Source organism: Erinaceus europaeus, chromosome 15, assembly GCF_950295315.1.
Source record: "Erinaceus europaeus chromosome 15, mEriEur2.1, whole genome shotgun sequence".
Taxonomy (NCBI): domain Eukaryota; kingdom Metazoa; phylum Chordata; class Mammalia; order Eulipotyphla; family Erinaceidae; genus Erinaceus; species Erinaceus europaeus.
The window spans coordinates 45,932,298-45,951,574 of NC_080176.1; the positions used below are offsets into that span (position 1 = coordinate 45,932,298).

At 37.9% G+C, this 19,277-nt stretch overlaps 1 protein-coding gene across 3 annotated transcripts in view; it reads right to left on the minus strand.

Moving 5' to 3' along the window:
- B4GALT6 (beta-1,4-galactosyltransferase 6) overlaps nt 1–19,277 on the minus strand; it is a 78,591-nt gene that overhangs the window by 57,106 nt on the left and 2,208 nt on the right. For all 3 annotated transcript variants that reach the window (XM_060173661.1, XM_007520928.3, XM_007520927.3), the window contains exon 2: nt 1,999–2,115. In XM_060173661.1, coding sequence (XP_060029644.1) covers nt 1,999–2,115 — 117 coding nt within the window. The remainder of the gene's footprint in view (nt 1–1,998; nt 2,116–19,277) is intronic.

Here is a 19,277-nt window from a genome sequence, read left to right on the forward strand (position 1 = left end):
AAAGAGAGAGAGAGAGAGAGAGATGTAAGGAGAAGCCAGTGAGAGATTTCAGGGACAGAGACTTCTCAAGCAGGGATATTTCATTTGTTCTTCTCCCCTCTCTCTATCCCCTTCACACTGAACAAAGAACAAATGTAAAAACTGCAGCCTCGGCATCCAACTTAGACAGTGAAGTAACATGACAAGGCAAGCTGTGAAAACCTTCCCCACAATAGCTATGGATACATGTAAGTTCCAGACTTCTTTCACGTAAGAATATAATGCCATGAATGTTTAAGCCATTTGCAGTTAAGTGTCTCTGACAACCAAACCCAGTTCCTAACTGATACACTAACTGACTTCTGAGAACACTTTTACCATCACAAAGGCACCAGGTGCATAATTTTCAAAGGTTCATAAAAATAAACACACTTAAAGCAAATTATGCACTGGCCATTTTGTTCTTGTTGAGACTACGACTTAGTAAGGAAAGACAAGGACTTTTTTTTTTTCAGTTGGAGAGTCCTGAGAGAAAAGTTCATCTAATTCAAGTAGTCAATTCTAATAATTCGTTCAAATTCCATATATAACTATATACTTATGCTCCAGGAAAAGAACACAATTATATACAAGATTTTTAACATTTTTTTATCAAAGAAAATGGAAGCAAACAAAAAACTGCTAGGTAGGAAACTATTCAGTTCTCTCTCTCTCTCTCCCTTCCTCCCCCTCCCTCTCCCCTCTCCCTCCCCCCCCCTCTCTCTCCCTAGACCTTATCACTATAGGAAAAGGAGACTTCTCAAGAGCTTTGCTTTTCCTTCAAAAGAGCATTATGATGATGGGAAACGTCCCCAGTCAGGGGTGAGAGTATTTCACAGATGTTTTGAGAAGTCTCCTTCTAAGAGTGCAGTATTCTTATTTGTATACAATCTAATCATATGTCCTATTGTTTTCACATTTTCTCAACATTATTCCTTGAGCTTATACCATAAAGAGATATGTTTTGGCTTCTTATAAGGAGAGAAAAGAAAAGTTTTAAAGAAAAACTGCTGTGGTCCAGGAGGTGGCGCAGTGGATAAAGCACTGGACTCTCAAGCATGAGGTCTTGAGTTCGACCCCTGGAAGCACAGGTCTGATTCAGATTTCTGTCTCCTCCTATCTTTCTCATCAATAAATGAATAAAATCTTTATTAAAAAAGAAAGAAAGCGTACTGACACAAATTAAACCTTTAATTTTAATTGTTCTAAATGAGAATCTAAAAGGATACAACTGATAAGTAATAATACTTCAGTAGACAATTTGAAAACATTACCATACAAAAGCACTAAACTTTCTTCCTCAAAACCATACTCTGTTTACATCAATTCTATTGTCATTAAATCATTATTTGGGCCTGTTAGATCTTTAACCTTAATGTGATTCTCATTCAGATAACGTTTCTTTTTCTTTTTCTTTTTCTTTTTTTCTGCCTCCAGGGTTATCACTGAGGCTCACTATAAATTCACTGCTCCTGTGGCCACTTTTTCGATTTTTTGGATTCAGATAATATTTCAAAAAGACAAGAGCAACTACTGGTCTCCAACTTTATTTAATTTCTTTAGTAGGTATACCTTCTATATTAAAATAAATTAATATTTTCTAGAGAGAAACATCTTAGGAATTAGAATGATATGAAGAAAAATGGCTAGTATGAATAAAGCATTCTCTTTGGTTTATTCTCCTAAATACAACAGGTAAATTGAAAAGGTGTATTGTCTTGGGTACTTTGTTTAATTTATATTGTGAGAATTAATGTATCTTTGTACAAAATCCCATCACTGTGTTTTCATGTACCCAGCAACACTTGAGAACCCTAGTTTTAACAACTGAAGAACCTCACTGTAAGACCAGTATGAGATACCCTTATCTTTAACAGAAAGTTACTTAAAAGCCATGAGAGAACTTAAGAGATCTGGTTTACTACATTCTAGCTAGAAAAGTATCAACAGAAAGAAAGCAAGATGAGGGAGGAATCTTACCTGTACCATTGAGTGTAGTATTCTTATTTGTATACAATCTGATCATATGTCCTATTGTTTTCACATTTTCTCTCAACATTATTCCTCGAGCTTGTACCATAAAGAGATATGTGTTGGCTATCAAAGAAAAGAGAGACAATATCAGGAGTCAATAAGGTAGTTTTAAAATATATAAATAACTATATCACATTGTCAAAAAATAAACTACTTTTAAAGTGTGTGTGTGTGTGTGTGTTATTAATGTAGACACAGAGAGGCAGAGAGAAAGTTAGAGGTCACAGAAGCTTCATTAATGTAGTAGGGGCCAGGCTCAACCCTGGGTTACACACATGATAATTAGAAGCACGCTATCCAAGCAAGTTATTTTGCCAATTCAATAATTTTAAAAAATGTTAAAATAATAACCATCTCTAGAGTAGAATGAGACTCTGTATACAAAGTGAAATATCACAATGAACTTTTTTATCCATAAGTGAGACTATAAAACATACACTGAAATTTCAAAGTGGTATTAAATATGACAGCATTAAATCACAACTATAAAAATTAAATTTACTCCAGTTCCATATTAATTTCCTCCAACCAAAAGCTTCTCCAAAACAAGAGTTCCTTACAGAATGGTAAATATGTCACAAATCATCATAATCTCTAGTGTAGACATGGATCTTACAAATTCTCAACATGCAAGGGAGTATGCAATGGAAACAAAATGATCTAGAATCAATAACTATTTTAGTAATTTCTAAGAATTCATTGGTTGAACTTTTATACTCCCTTCTAGTCCCAAGTCTACCTACCGAGGCTATAAAAGCAGATGAAATTAAAAAGAAAAAAAAAATCAATGTGTGCTTGCAAGTTAGTCAATTTAATTCTTTACATTAAGTGCTTACCAAAAAAAAAATAAAATAAAATAGGTCCTTAATATCTTCTGGAGAAAGTGATAAATTGACAGAGATTGCAATAATTGCTGCATTTTGAGATGCAGCCTCCTCAGAAAGGTACAAAACTAAAGTCAGAAGACCCTTTCTGAGTCTTGATTCATCTAGCACACAGAGCACAACTCTGGCGAGGGCACTGGATCTATTTCTTCATCTAAAAAAGATAATAATGTACTGAATGTTCTCTACAGTTCCTTCCACTCTAAGTTCTCTAGCCATGAAGCCAAAAGATAATAGTCACCATCCAGACAGAGGAGGAATCTCATTGTGGCAAAACCAAGAAACCATAAGGTCTAGTTAGTGGCATTCAATTTTAAGATAAAATGCCAAATGATCTCACTTACAAGTGGGACTTAATAACTAGGGACAGGAAGGGAGAACACAAAGGGAAGCTAGGGCTGGGTATGGCATACTCCATCCAAGAAAACAACTTTGGGGAAGGAGGGGGAGGGAGGGAAGAAGGGAGGGAGGGGTCCAAGAAAATCTTGTGGTCATGGTGTAGGATGATGTAAAAGGACTTAGGTTGTAAACAAAACAAACAACAAATCTGGGAACACAGCAATGACACTCTCGAAAAATGAAAAGTCGAATGAACAAAGTTTAAATGTCAGCCAATTTTCTGAGGCCTATTTTTACTTCCTGGAAGATGGTACAAATTGTAGAGATGAGTAAAATGTAGTTTACTATCTGCTTTCCCATTTCTTAATGTAAATCTGAGCCTTTTCAAAATACAAACGAGCAGAAAATAAATGAAACTCGTCATGGGGCAGAATAAAATGACCCTTTTCCTTTCTTCTTCAGTTCAGAAAAGCAAAACAGAAGTCCAGGCCTCACATAATCTCTACCTTAATCATTTGCAAGAGTCTATCTACATCTGCTCTCGATAGCAATCCTATAATTAAACTTAACTTGTTTAGGCTTGAATGTATTATACTAGGTTACAAACACCACAAGCTTCTATTATGCTTACTCTCAAGTGAATTTAAAAATAAAGAGGGAAAAGAGACAAAGTGAAAAGAGAACAGTCAACCAGAGATGTGGAAAAGTAATTAAGAAAAGTCAAACATTAAACGTACTAACACCTAGATCCAGGGAATGGGGAAAGGTACCTCTGTGAAAACAAAAATGCTGTAAATAAACATTTCCTCAATAAAATATTAGAATTAGAAAAGGTAAAATCAAATAATAAAAATAAAAGACAAACATTAGCAATTCTACCTAAGCATAACATCAAATTTAGATACTGCTATGTCCAGCAGCCTTTAATCCTAAAATCATGCATGAACTGTGTTATCAATAATGTAAATATCTGATAGTATTTACTCTGCACCAAAATACAGTAAGAAGGCCAAAAAAAGCAAACAAACAAACAAACAAAAGTCAACTGAGCCAAGGGTAGACAAGAATATGCTACATGAAAATGCTGTGACTTTTTTTTTTTTGCAAATGGGATTTTTAAAACCTTAATTAAAAGCTCATCTTAATGTATATGCCTATCCATATAAAGTATTTGAGATCTTCCAATCAAATTGAGTAGTAATGGAAAGATTTGGAATAGAAAAGAGATAATAAAAAAAAAAAAAGAGGTAGTTAAAGTCAAATTATCCTAAAAACTTCCCAAATACAAGGTAACAAAACTGTCTTTAAAATAATCATAATAATACTGTGAGCCAGAGGGTGGCACACTAGCAGAGTTGCAAACATGGACTTCTAGGCTCAGACACTTGGGCTGCCTAACGCAGGTGATGCCAGTGAGGCCCCACGGCCCCTTGCCCCCACACAAGATACACACTGATATATCAATATAACTATTTTGTAAAGTAAATTAAAAAACTCATTTTAAAAAAAGTACTGATGGGACCTATAATAATGGCAAAACTACTTACCAAAAGAAAGCATTTATTGTGGGCTGGGTGAACACAAACCCAGTTGAACACAAGCATCACCAGGTACAAGGACCCAGGTTTAGACCCCGCTGCCCATCTGCAGGGGGGGAGTGTCATTAGAGGGGAAGCAGATCTGTAGGTGTCTGTCTATCTCCCCTACCCTCTCAATTTCTCCCTGTCCTGTCAAATATATAAATAAAGTTTTAAAAAGAAAGTATTTATTTACTATTCTTTAAGAGAAAAACTAGGAGAAGTTTGACACTATTCTCTCTAGATAGGAAATTCGTTAGTTTGCCTAAAGTAATTTATAGCTAACTGAAGTTAAATTCCTTAGGTTAATAATCTCCTTGGGCTTAATCCCTAGAGATAAAATCCCATTTGGGAATGAAGCAGTTTAAATAGAGACACTGCTAATGGGGGGGGGGGGGGGAGCTATGTGTCAAGTGTTGCAAGGCACAGTAAACTAGCACAAGAATGATTTTTTTTCAAATGCCATGAAATAGCATTAACCTACACACCTAACTGCCACTCACATATACTGTAGTGTCTATTGTCAAAATCAAAGACCTTTGTTGATAATTTCTATTCCAAGTTCTAAGAAACTATACTTCAGAAAGCAAATAGGGAAAGCTTTCTAAGCACAGCTCTTGAGTCTCAAACAACTCATAAATCCATTAAAAACTACTATCACTTAATTAAATCATTGCATGTGTCTGCTAATCAAGTTAGCTGGCTTCTTTCCTCTGCATTGTGGATCATCCATTTAATATACCTGTTTTCCAGGGGACTGAATTCTACCACCAAGAATAAAAATTCAAAAATCAACAGTTTATAATGGTTTTAGACATCCTACCCTGAGTTTTCGTGAGGAGAATAATTTATGAATTTACCGTGTTCTCAGCTGTATAGAAAACTAATGAATACGTTTGCTATAAAACTGTGATTCCCCACCCCCTTCAGCTTTGGTCAGTAAAAATGTAGATAAGCATTCAAGACAGGGAAACTACTAATCTGCAGTGAACTAGAAAAGTTGCCCAGGCTCTAAGGGATTCAAACACAGTATCCTTCACATCCTGACATCCATTTTCCTAATCATAAAACACACTGCTACAGTTTCCAGGCCTTTTAACAAATGAATCAACCTGCCAGCATCTTTGTTCAATAGAGAAGCAATTACAGAAGCCAAACCTTCCACCTTCTGCACCTCATGAAGAATTCTGGTCCATACTCCCAGAGGGATAAAGAATAGAGAAGCTTCCAATGGAGGGGATGGGACATGGAACTTTGGTGGTAGAAACTGTGTGGAATTGTACCTCTGTTAGTTTACAATCTTGTTAATCATTATTAAATCACTAATAACAAATTTAAAAGAAAAGATAAAACCAATAAAGAGCTGGTTTTGAGAGGAAGGTTATGGTTGCTAGGCTTTCTGTTGTAAATATGACTGGAACTAAGGAAAAAAAGGGTGACAAATACAATCTGGTTGGTTATTCACAGAAATGTAAAAGTGGGAACTGGAGGGGGAAAAAATCGCCTTGAAAGAAGGTATGAATGTTGAGTCAGAAGCATGGAACAGACTGCAAATAGGAAGCACAAAAACAAAAGAACCCAAGATGAATTAATCTGAGTTTGGGTGAGCAAAGTGGCTAATGAATAAGAGGGGGCCAGTAATTTATAGCTAATGTCACCTGGTTAAGGCTGATAAACAGTAACTTTAAATAAAGAAGAAAAAAATAGGCTAGCAAAATAGCTCACCAAGATAGTAGATACAGCACACCTACTTTGTCATGTACATGACCCAGGTACTAGTCTGGTCCCCACCACACTGGAGGAAATCAGAGTCAGACAGTGTGTGTGTGTGTGTGTGTGTGTGTGTGTGTGTGTGTGTGTGTGTGTGTGTGTGTGTGTGTGTGTGTCTGTCTCCTTCTATCTAAAAAGTCAACCCAATGCAGTGAAGCTCTGAAGATGATAAAAAAATAAAATAAACCAATAGAACACACAATCCTGGGAGTCCGGCGGTAGTCAGGTGGCGCAAAGCGCAGGGACCGGAGGAAGGATCCTGGTTCGAGCCCCGGGCTCCCCACCTACAGGGGAGTCGCTTCACAGGCAGGTAGTGAAGCAGGTCTGCAGGTATCTGTCTTTCTCTCCTCCTCTCTGTCTTCCCCTCCTCTCTCCATTTCTCTCTATCCAACAACAGTGACATCAGTAACTGCAACAATAAAACAACAAGGACAACAAAAGGGAATAAATAAATAAATATTTTTTTTAAAAAAGAAGAAGAACACACAATCCTAATACTTAGCAGACTTTACCGGGCATCCTATATATAGATCAAACTTACTTAGGTCCTGGTATTTACTATCACTTTACAGATAAAGAAATTGAGACACATAGTTGAGTAGCTTGCTCAAGGTCACATAGTAACTTCAGTAGTGGCACTGGACCTCAAACCCAACAGTATGGCAGCAGCATTCTGGCTCTTTCCCATCAAATCATTTAGTCTGTTTATACTACAAAGCAACAGAAATTAAGAGCATGTAACAGTGGAACGAACAAACATGGACACTCAGACCAATTGAACAGAATGGAATGCCCAGAAATAAACCTACAAATACACAGACACGTAGTATATGACAAAGGAAACAAAACTGCAGTAGGGAAAAGAAGATCTCTTTAACAAATAGTGCTGTCAGAACTGGACAGCTACATGCAAAGTAAACAAACAAATAAAACTAGCCTACCACTTAATGTCATACACCAAAATTAACTCAGCATGGATCAAAGACCTGGATATTAGACCTGAAACTATAACACACACTGATAGAGAAAAACCTTGATGATACACTGTAGATGTATTTGGAAACTAAGCCACATAAGCAACTGAAACTAAAATAAGATTAAGTGTTTCTATATATTGAAAGCAAACTACCCAAGGATAAATAGACAACCCAGCAATTGAGAGAAGACATTTGCACATCACACATTTGACAAATGACTTATATCATACATCTATAAAGAATATATGCAACTTAACAACAAAAATAAACCAATTAAAAATATGGGCAAAAGAGGAACTCTCAGGAGGCGTAGCCATGGAATAACTGGGATCGAATCACCTCTCCTCCCAAAACAACAAATAAATACAAGAGACCCAACTGAAGTCATAATCTGCAGCTGAAAGTTCTGCAGCCTCAGGTGGGTGCTTGTGTGTGGTTGAAGTGAAAGGGGCGCAGGTTGAAGCACAGCAAAGTCAAATCAGAGCTGAACTGCACCATTTTGGCGATTTCACTTTAAGAGCAGCAAGCAAGTAACATTGTTCCTCGTGCTGGAAGAAAAGAGACAGGGGCTTAAAACCCCTCAATCTTTGACTGGGGGTTAGCCTTATAAATTTAAGGCAAGGACACAACATAAAACAGGGCATAAAACACAACATAAAACAGACCACGAGATAGCCCAAAGTAACCACCCCCCCACCCCATCCCACCCACCACAGATCGTACAAACAAGAGTAACCTAGAGATAGCACCACCCGCTCGCCATTAATAACCAGCACAAAAAAATGCGCAAGCAGAGAAATATAACTAAATGTGTCAGGCAGAAATTAAACAGGAAACCCAAGGAATTACAGATTTAAAGAGACACTCAGAGACAGACTACAGAAATCTCCAAAATTATGAGGACTCTCCAAGAATTTAAGCAAGAATTAAAAGAGCATTTTACTATGGAATTAAAACACAGAAGAGAATAACTTATAACAAAACTCAGAGAATCTTCAAATCTTAAAAGAAGAACTTTAGTCATAACTCACTAAGCAGCTAGGAAGCATGAAAGAAAAATTTCAAATAGAACTCCAGGGAGTAAGAGACACTCTAACTGCAATCCATGCCCAGGTAGAAGGTTTAGGAAGTAGACTCACACATTCAGAAGAAATAATCTCCAATTTAGAAGATATGGCCAACCCACTCTTTCAATTCAAAGATAAGGGAGAGGAATGGTTCAGAAAGACTGAAGCGACTCTCTGTGAAATTTCAGACTCCATCAAGAGATTGAATATAAGAGTGACAGGTACATCTGAAGAGGAGAACAAGGCCAAATGCCCAGAGTCCATTTTCAGAGCAATTTTAGTGAGAACTTCCCTCACTTAGGAAACCCTCAGAACATTATCATTCAAGTGGCAGAACAATCACCCATATTTATAAATATAAAAAGACCAATGCCAAAGCACATTATTGTAAAACTATCAAAAGTCAATGACAAGGAAAAAATTTTGCTGGCTGCTTGGGAAAGAAGTTACATACAAAAGCAGAGCTCTAAGACTTTCCTCAGATTTCTCTTCACAAACTCTAGAAGCAGGAGAGAGTGGAATGACATATTTAAAGTTCTAAAGGAGAGAGAATTCCAGCCATGAATATTGTATCCTTTTGGTCATTACGCCAGGTCTGCTGCATTGCTTGATGCTATGGTCTATTTACATAATCACTGTTTAGCCTGAGACCCGCCCTGCCTGCAGGGCATTGGTTTAATCCCCACTGGTTAGAGGGAAGCTTGCTACTTTCTCGCATTCCACCTCCTCTCCTAGTCACTTCCTTTTTCCAACCTGCCACTTCCGTTGCAGAAGGTATAAAGGCAGATTCTTTTCTGATCAATAAAAGAGAGTTGCATTTCATTCCTGCTCAGCCACAAGAGTTCCTGGTTCCTCCCCCATGACACAACCTTACAGTATCCTGCAAAATTATCCTTCAAATATGAGGGATAAATGAAGGTTTTCTCAAATATTCGAAAACTAAAGGAATCTGCTACAATCAGCCCCACTTTACAAGAACTACTAAACTGAGCCCCACAAGAAAGGAGGAAGCAAAAAACAAGTTGCAGATGCTACCATGACACCAACCTGACTCCCCCAGACAGAGGCCTCACCAGTGTACCCTGGAAACCCACCTCTCCAGAGCCCTGCCCCAGTAGGGAAAGATAGGAATATGGATCAACCTGCCAATGCCCATGTTCTGTGGAGAAGCAATTATAGAAGCCAGACCTCCCACCTTCTGCACCCTAGGTCCATGCTCCTAGACAGACAAATAATAAAAAAGCTTCCAATGGGGGGGAGGGGATATGGAACTCTGGTGGTGGGAAATGTGTGGAATTTCACCCCTCTTATTCTATGGTTTTGTCAATATTTTCGATTTATTTTATAAATTAAATAAGTAAAACTAAAAAATACATGGGCAAAAGACCTGAATAAACATTTTCTAAAAAATAGATAAACAAGGCCCGCAGACCACTTATCTTATTATTAGAGAAATTCAAATTAAAACCACACTGAGATTACACCTCACACCAGTGAGAATGGCCAACATCAACAAAAGAGGAAATGGCAAGTGTTGGTGAGGGTGTGAAGAAAGAGGAACTCTGTTACACTGCTGGTGGGAATGCAAAATGGGGCAACTTCTATGGAAATTGTTTTTCTCTATGGAAATGGGGAGTCCTTAAGCAAGTAAAAATGGAAATATCTTATGAATCAGCAATTTAAGCATTTATCCAAAGAACATGAAAACACTAATTCAAAAAATATGTGCATCCCTATATTCACAACTGCATTAGTTACAATAGTCAAAATATGGGAACGACTTAAATGTCCATCAATAGATTACTGGCTAAAGAAGTTATAAGATATACAGTCAACGGAGTATTATTTGGCAATTGAAAAAAGATTCCATGTGTCCTTTGGGACAAAACAGATGAACAGGAGGTGATAATGCTTAGTGAAGTAAGGAGATGAAAGCCAACTATCAGATGATTTCACTCATATGTGAAATTTAGTAAATAATTGGAAAACATAAACTTGCAAAGAAAAAAAAGATACCCAACTTGCTTCTAGGACTTTGAGATGGGAGTCGGGCGGTGGCGCAGCGGGTTAAGCGCACATGGTGCAAAGTACAAGGACTGGCATAAGGATCCTGGTTCAAGCCCCTGGCTCCCCACCTGTAGGGGAGTTGCTTCACAGGCGGTGAAGCAGGTCTGCAGATGTCTATCTTTCTCTCCCCCTCTCTGTCTTCCCCTCCTCTCTCCATTTCTCTCTGTCCTATCCAACAACAACGACATCAATAACCACAACAATGTTAAACAATATGGGCAACAAAAGGGAAAATAAATAAATATAAAAAAAATTTTTTTAAAGACTTTGAGAGAACTATGGTGGTTACTGTTGGGGGGCGGGGTGAGGAGGGGGACACAACAGAACTTGAGTGGTGAGTGTGGTGTGGAAATATACCCGTTATCTCATAATCTTATAAACTACTGTTACATCACTAGTAAAATTTAAAAGAAATCAAGCTGGTAGAAGATCACTACCAGTCTTCAAGAGAGAAGTTTCAGAAAAGCAATAGGAAGCAAATGGAAAACAAGAAGGAATAAAGTGGACAGTGGCAAAGTGAAAGCAGTGAAATGCAGGGAAAAAAAATATTAAGGGAAATTGTTTTGGTTCAGGAAGGATCTGAGCAGATCATAAACTGAGTGAAGGGGAAAAAATAACTCAAATTTAAGGCAATAAAAGAAATATGAGGAAGAAACATAAATAATAGTTTCACTGAGAGGAATAGTATAAACAGTCTCTGATGTACACCGATGCAGGGAATAATGGGACTACTTGAATCTGGTAAAAATGTCAACTAAGTTGTAAAAATCCAAATGGGTGGAGGACACGGACAAATAGGAACAACAGGTGGAAGATTAGAGGCTACTGTTAAAATGTATTATTTCAGGGTGTATAAGACATATGTAAAAATATTAAGAAGTCTGTTATAATGAGAAAAACGAAAGAGGTCTGTTATAATGAGAAAAACGAAAGGTAACTATTTGACCTATCAGTATGTTTTATATTCACCCTTATGTTACCACAATTAAAAAATACCTATTTCAATTAACTTACTTATGAAGGGAAATGAGTTTAAAATAAGCATAGTAATGGAAAATAATTTTAAAGACTTTTAAAACAAGATCCTAGAAGAAGAACCCAATAAACAAGGAGTCTTAATAATTCTCCATTATTCAGTTATTTGATCCAGATAAAAGTAAAGTTCATTTTCTCTTAGTCAAACTGCAAGTTGCATCATAATTAGAAACCATAATTTGAGGAAACAATATAATGGTTGTGCTGAAGACTTTCCTGCCTGACACTCTGAAGTTCCTGGTTCAATCCCCAGCACTACCATAAGCCAGAGCTGAGCAGTACCCTGGTCTCTCTGTGTATTTCTTTCCATTTTTCTCTCTCTCAATCTCTCTCTCTCTCACTAAAATAAAAAATATTTAAAAATTATAATTTCTGAGTGATTAGCTTAATTATCAGTGAGGCAATGTAAATAGCATGGTTTCAGCAAGTTTATATCAATACTAGTACCCTCAAATATGTAACTTTTTTTTCATTATTGGAGCTTCACCTTTACAGGCTGACCTTTTCAGGTAGTGAAAAAAAAAAAAGACAGAGATAAGAAAGACAGAGGAAAGGGCAAGGGTAAATAGCATAATGGTTATGCAAACAGACTTTCATGCCTGAGGCTCCAAAGTCCCAGGTTCAATCCCCTACAACACCATAAACCAGAGTTGAGCAGTGCTCTGGAAAAAAAAAAAAAGAGGAAAGACAGCAAACCATTAAAGTTTCCTTCAGTGCAGTGGAGGCCGGGCTCAAATTGAGGTTGTAACCATGACAGAGCAAAATCATATCCAAGTGAGCTATGTTATCTGCCTAAAAGATGATATTTCAATCAATACATATTATAGTAGCAAGCCTCACGTAGTTACTTAATTATATAAAAAAAAAAGACTTTTAGTCAAATGCTGTATATGTTATTTCGAAATTACTTCCACTAGCAAGTATGTAAGATTATATGCTTTAGTAACTTTTATTGATCTTGCTATGTGAATTACAATGAATCTTTCTAATAACTGAAAATACTACATAACTAATTTAGGATCAACCTATGTAACTTGACATGTGGTCACTACAGACTCAAAGAAACTCATGACCCTGGCTTTCTCTCTTTTTTTTTTATTTATTTTATTCCTTTTTGTGGCCCTTGTTGTTTTATTATTGTAGTTATTATTGATGTTGTCATTGCTGGATATGACAGAGAGAAATGGAGAGATGAGGGGAAGACACAGGGGGAGAGAAAGACACCTGCAGACCTGCTTCACTGCCTATGAAGCGACTCCCCTACAGGTGGGGAGTAGGGGCTCAAACCGGGATCCTTATGCTGGACCTTGCGCTTCGCGCCACGTATGCTTTAACCCACTGTGCTACCTCCCGACTCACCCTGGCTTTCTTAAACAGTATGTCTCTAGTACAACATGGCATCAACAAGCTAGTCTCAAGCTTTATTTTTTCTTTTGTTTTGTTTTTTGCCACCAGTGTTATGGGCTGGGTACCCACAGGACAAATCCATTGCTCCTGGCAGCCAACGAAATTCAAGGTGTCTGACATCCAAGATCACAACAGCACTGCAGCATTGATGAGGTAGACAGTGAAGAGAACAAATTAGAGCTGCCATCCTATAAAAAGCCCTGTTAACTCAACAAGACTTTGCTAAACCTCAGAGGTGTGCCTAGTCCTGGAAACAGTTGGCTCTACATTGAGATTTGTTCAATAAACATAGACCCTCATTCTGAACAGATGACCCACATCATCATACATGAGCTTCCTCAACTTCTTCCTCCCTACAAATCTAATTTCTGCTATCACAAGTATCTTCGTACTATTTTCTTAAGAGTTTGTTTGTTTGTTTGTTTATGAGAAAGACAGGAGAGAAAGAAAGAACTAGACATTGCTCTCGTACATATGCTGCTGGGGACTGAACTTGGGACCTCATGGTTAAAAATCTAATGCTTTCATCAACTGGGCCACCTCCCAGACCTTCATACTTTATTTTATTGTATTTTATTTTATTTATCTATTCCCTTTTTGTTGCCCTTGTTTTTTTATTGTTGTAGTTATTAATGTCGTTGTTATTGGATAGGACAGAGAGAAATGGAAAGAGGAGGGGAAGACAAGAGAGGGGGAGAGAAAGACAGACGCCTGCAGACCTGCTTCACTGCTTGTGAAGTGACTCACCTGCAGATGGGAGGCGGGGGGCTCAAACTGGGATCCTTAAGCTGGTCCAAGCCGGTCCTTGCACTTTGCACGATGTGCACTTAACCCACTGCGCTACCACCTGACTCCCCCCTTCACACTTTCTTCCCCACCTCTAAAATGAATCTACTTGTAGAAGTGCCCCACGACCACTATCTCTTCTCCTAAATTCTATTTTTTATTATTTTAATACATCCATATCAGCACAGCCTAAAAATACCCAAAATGAAAATCTGATCATGGCATCCTCCTACATTGGTTTGACCTTGTCCTCAAGCTAAAGTCCAAGTTCATAAATGCAGCATTCCAGGAACTCTACGAGTGTGACTACATTTATCTCTCTAGCTTCTCTCTACACGTCCCTCTGTACTCTATACTTTATCTCTACCTTTTGTTTTTTAAACACTCCATTTCTCTCTCAGCTTCAATATTTTTAGTTTTGAATTATTCCGTCACTGCCTAAAATACTTTTTAATTTTTTTAATATTTATTTATTTTCCCTTTTGTTGCCCCTGTTGTTTTTATTGTTGTAGTAGTTACTATTGTTGTTGTTACTGATGTCATTGTTGTTGAGAGAAATGGGACAGAGAGAAATGGAGAGGTGGAGGGAAGACAGAGAGGGAGAGAGAAAGATAGACACCTGCAGACCTGCTTCACCACCTGTGAAGTGACTTCCCTGCAGGTGGGGAGCTATGGGCTTGAACCAGGATCCTTACACTGGTCCTCGCGCTTTGCCCAAACCAACCATTTAATTACCTGACCTCCACCTACTCTTCTTCTCTTTAGTGCCCGAAACAAACCCTGCTGCCTCTACAGTAAACTGCATTTCATACTATCTACTTGAATATTTCCTTTTCAGTTACACAAATTTACCACTAGTTATGGGACCTATGAAAACTGACCATGTGGATCCTGTTCCATACTGAGCCATACTGCCTTGTACAAACAACTGCTATTCGAACAAGCAAGTGAATGATCTCCCTAGAGCACGATATAATTTGTTAGACCCAACTTTTCAAAAATGTCCTCATTCCCTAACCCTGCACCTAATATCAAGTCTTTTCATCTTCTAAGGCTCTTTGGTCGTAATACCCTTTCGCTTCACCCTCTACTTTTCACTAAATACGCCACTTTCATTTGACCTGTGATTTTTCTACCCAACACAAAGTTAGTGTCCCTACATAAGACCACACAAAAATGCTCTTGGAAAGGATATCATGGACCTCTTACTCACAAACTCAATAAATCTTCTTCCTTATCTTATCCCATTGAGCTTCATATCATTATAATACTCACCTTGCTAATTTTCATTTTTAGTTTATTTTGCAAGTTTTACTTTCATGATGTCTCTTACTTTTCATTTTCCTGTTCCTGTTTCTCCACTTATTCTAAACTTGGATTTCATCCACAGCTACTTTCTTTTCAACCTCCAGGGTGATTGGGTAGTCATCAAAACTTTCCATGGGATGAACCACACTTATTTCCCATTTAGAGTAAAGGGATGAGAAAAATAAAAGGGTCTCATGGGAATTTTTCAAACTAAGGATTTTTTACATGAAGGTCTCCTCCATAGTCTAATTGAACCCCTACCATGCCACACTTAAGACTGGATAAGTCACTTCTACTCGTAGGTATTAGCTTTATAACTCAAGTTTGTTGAGGGAGAAATAGATAAATATCATTCACCCATTCTCCAAAAAATCCCCAAATCTCTCTCCTGACACATTTTTTCTGAGCTTCAAGGATCTATTTCAATCTGTGTATCAACTCACAAGTTTTTCCTGGATATCACATCCCACTGCATACCAATTAAACTTCTCAAAAACCAAAATACCTGCCTCAAAGGATGTGACTTTCAAAACTCCTTATTATTAACAAGATCATTGGCTGAGTTAAAATACAAGCAGAGCCTAACAGTTTCTTTCCTTTGACTCCACTATTCACACCCTCTCTACACTGACACAACTATGAAATTGATCAGGTTCTAATCTACTTCATAAGCTAATAAAATAACTTCCAAGCTGGCCTTCTCATCACTAGTTTTACCTTCTATAACTGGTACTCCATGCTAGAAGAGTCACGCTACATCATTTCCCTTTTCAAAATATTCAGTATTTCCTATTACTTACAGGGCAAAAAGTTAAGCAAGAGATACTTGATAAGTAAGAGAGGTACAGAGGGAAGAGGTGCCCAGCACAATGGCCCAAATCAGAAAAAACTCTGAAAGAATTTTGGTAAGAAGAACACTAAAAGGACTTTTGAAATGTAAGGGAGACTACTAGTTCAAAAAGAACTCAACCAGGTTCACCCAACCAGAAGTTCACAGTAGAAGCTTCAGGGTCATAAGAAAGTTAAAGGGCAACAAGAAAACCACTCAAAATATGAGGGAGTCTCTGAGTAAGGACCGAAGTCACCCTCTCCTATACTTATAACACAAATGCTTAGATGTATACCCCCCCCCACACACACACACACACATACCAACTACCCATTGTTATTTCCTCCAACACAACAGAAAAACTCTGGAGGCAAAAATAATACACTTGGCTACGTAATTCCTTGTGTGGCCTATAGGAATTCAAACCAAAGTAGTCCAACTAGATCTCATCTCTATTCAATGACTAAAACAAGTCAGCATGTCTAGGATAGGTCAAGAGCTCTAGTGATTCACTTGGAAGGTTAAATCCTCACTTCCAGGGAAATGGTGCAAACTTCTCCCACAATGCCACCCTCCTGGATGGACAAGGATTATTTGTCCATGAACTTTCAATGCAGATAGGTAAAAGGGAGTTCCTGTAGACCAGTTTCAATTGATTAGTTCATAATATAGAGACTATACCTGTGTTTCCTACAAAAGACATTTCAAGGAAAGCAATTCAAATTATTTTTAAAATAATAAGCTTTGACTTTAATAGAACTCATTCCAGATTAAGACACAAGAAAACAGGAATTTAACCTGTGAACTCAGGGGCATCAGGATATTGAACTGCCCACAAGGACTCACCAGTGGGTTAGAAAAAACCTGGCCAAGAACTAAAGCCAAATGGTCTGCTCAGGTCACAGTTCCTGGCTAGGAAAATAAATTCTACTTGTTCTTTCAACAACTAGGAGAAAGCAATTCTACCATGCTGTTACTTCCCAGAGTCTAGAAACATGACAGCAAGACCCTATACTGACATCACAGCCACTAAATTATCCCAATGACAGTGAAACGTCTCCCTCACCACAATATATTAGGTTGTCAGAAAAGTCAAGACATGATTTTTCTGTTTTTCAATGCAAAAATGTATCATGACTTCTCAAATAACCCAATATAAGCCGGTAAATCCAACAACTTAGCCACAATGCCACTTGCTGGCACAGCAACAAAAACCATACCAAATGCAGAAGCTTAGAAGTACCCAAGAAATATAACTAAAATATGCCTATGAGTTATCTACAAAACAGAGGACCCCCCCCCAACTCTTCATCCACACTATTCCAGCCTTTAAGTCCATGACTGGTCAACAATTTGTTTGGCTTTGTATGTTAACTCTCTTTTCAGCCACCAGGTTCCAGATGCTAGCAGGATGCCTGCCAGCCAGACTTCCCTGGACAGACAACCCCACCAATGTGTCCTGGAGCTCTGCTTCCCCAGAGCCCTTCCCCACTAGGCAAAGAGAGAGACAGGCTGGGAGTATGAATTGACCAGTCAACACCCATGTTCAGCAGAGAAGCAATTACAGAAGCCAGACCTTCCACTTTCTGTATCCCACAAGGACCCTGAATCCATACTCCCAGAGGGTTAAAGAATAGGAAAGCTATCAGGGGAGGGGAGGGGATACAGAGTTCTGGTGGTGAGAATTGTGTGAAGTTGTACCCCTCTTATGCTATCAGTCAATGTTTCCTTTTTATAAATTTTTTTTTTAAAAAAAAAAAGGAAGTACCCAAGAGACAGTCATGTCAGAAAATACAGAATAAGATCAGATGTACAAAGATGTAGAAAAATGTCAGAGACAGAATTTAGAAAACTCATTATGAAAACAATACAAGAATGTAAACTTAACATGCAGAAGCATACTCAGGAATTGAGAGATCATTTCACAAGAGTTACAAAACAGTAAAGGAAAACTCCAAACAGAATTTGGTATAAATTTGGAAAAAAATGAAGGAAAAACTCTAGACAAGGCTGGAGAGAATAAAGAACATTTGAATGCAGCTCAGGCTCAGGTACCAGGCCTAGGAAGTAGACTAAATCAAGCTGAGGACAGAATAACTGGACTAGAAAGCGCTTCCACCATACTCTGAATCGAAAGTTTTTGGAGAGAGAGGTTTAGGAAAATTGAAGCAGTTCTCCATGAAATAGATTCCAACAGAAAGACAATATGAGAATTACTGGATCCCTGAAGAGAGGACATAAAGAGCAGAAAACATATTCAAAAAAAATCATAGCAAAATTTTTCCATATCTGGGCAAAGTTCAAAACACAGACATCGTGATCCGGGAGGTGGCACAGTGGTAAAGCTTTGCACTCTCAAGCATGAGGTCCCGAGTTCGATCCCTGGGAGCACATGTGCCAGAGTGATGTCTGGATCTTTCTCGCTCCTCCTATCTTTCTCATAAATAAATAAAATCTAAAAAATAAATAAATAAAATAAATAAACAGCAAGGAAACTGAATGAACATTCAAGTTCCTTAATCCAAACTATCCAAATTCAAGGACAAGGAAAAAAATATTTCAGGCTACCAGGGAAGGAAAGAAACTGACATACAGAGGTAGAACCACCAAGCTCTCATTTGATTTCTTATCACAAACAGTAGAGGAAAATGAGAGAGTGGAATGACTTTTTCAAAATATTGAAAGAACTTCCAGCCACAAATACTCTATCCTGCCAAATTATAATTCAAGTATGAGCGAAAACTAAAGATCTTTTCAAACATACAAAAACTAAAGGAATACACTGCTACCAATCCTGCCTTGCAAAAATTACTGAGATGAGTCAAACATGAAAGAAGCAGCAAAGGAATCCAACTTTTAATGAGATGGTCAGTAGTAGAACAGAACAACCACAGGGGAAAACACAGACACAGGAAAGGGGAGGGTAAAATGAATAGAGCAATACAATCAAATGTTGGTGAACTAAGATCAACTCAAGGGAGACTGTTGTAGCTATTCTAAGTTAGACACAATATTCATGGTAGCCATAAAGAAAACATATATACTGTGGGCAAGATCATCATAGAAAACCATCCTCAGGGCCAGACAGTGGCACACCGGTTAAGCACTCACATTACAGTGTGTAAGGTCCAGCCGCTGGACCAACCCCACGTGCAGGAGGAAAGCTTCACCAGTGGTGA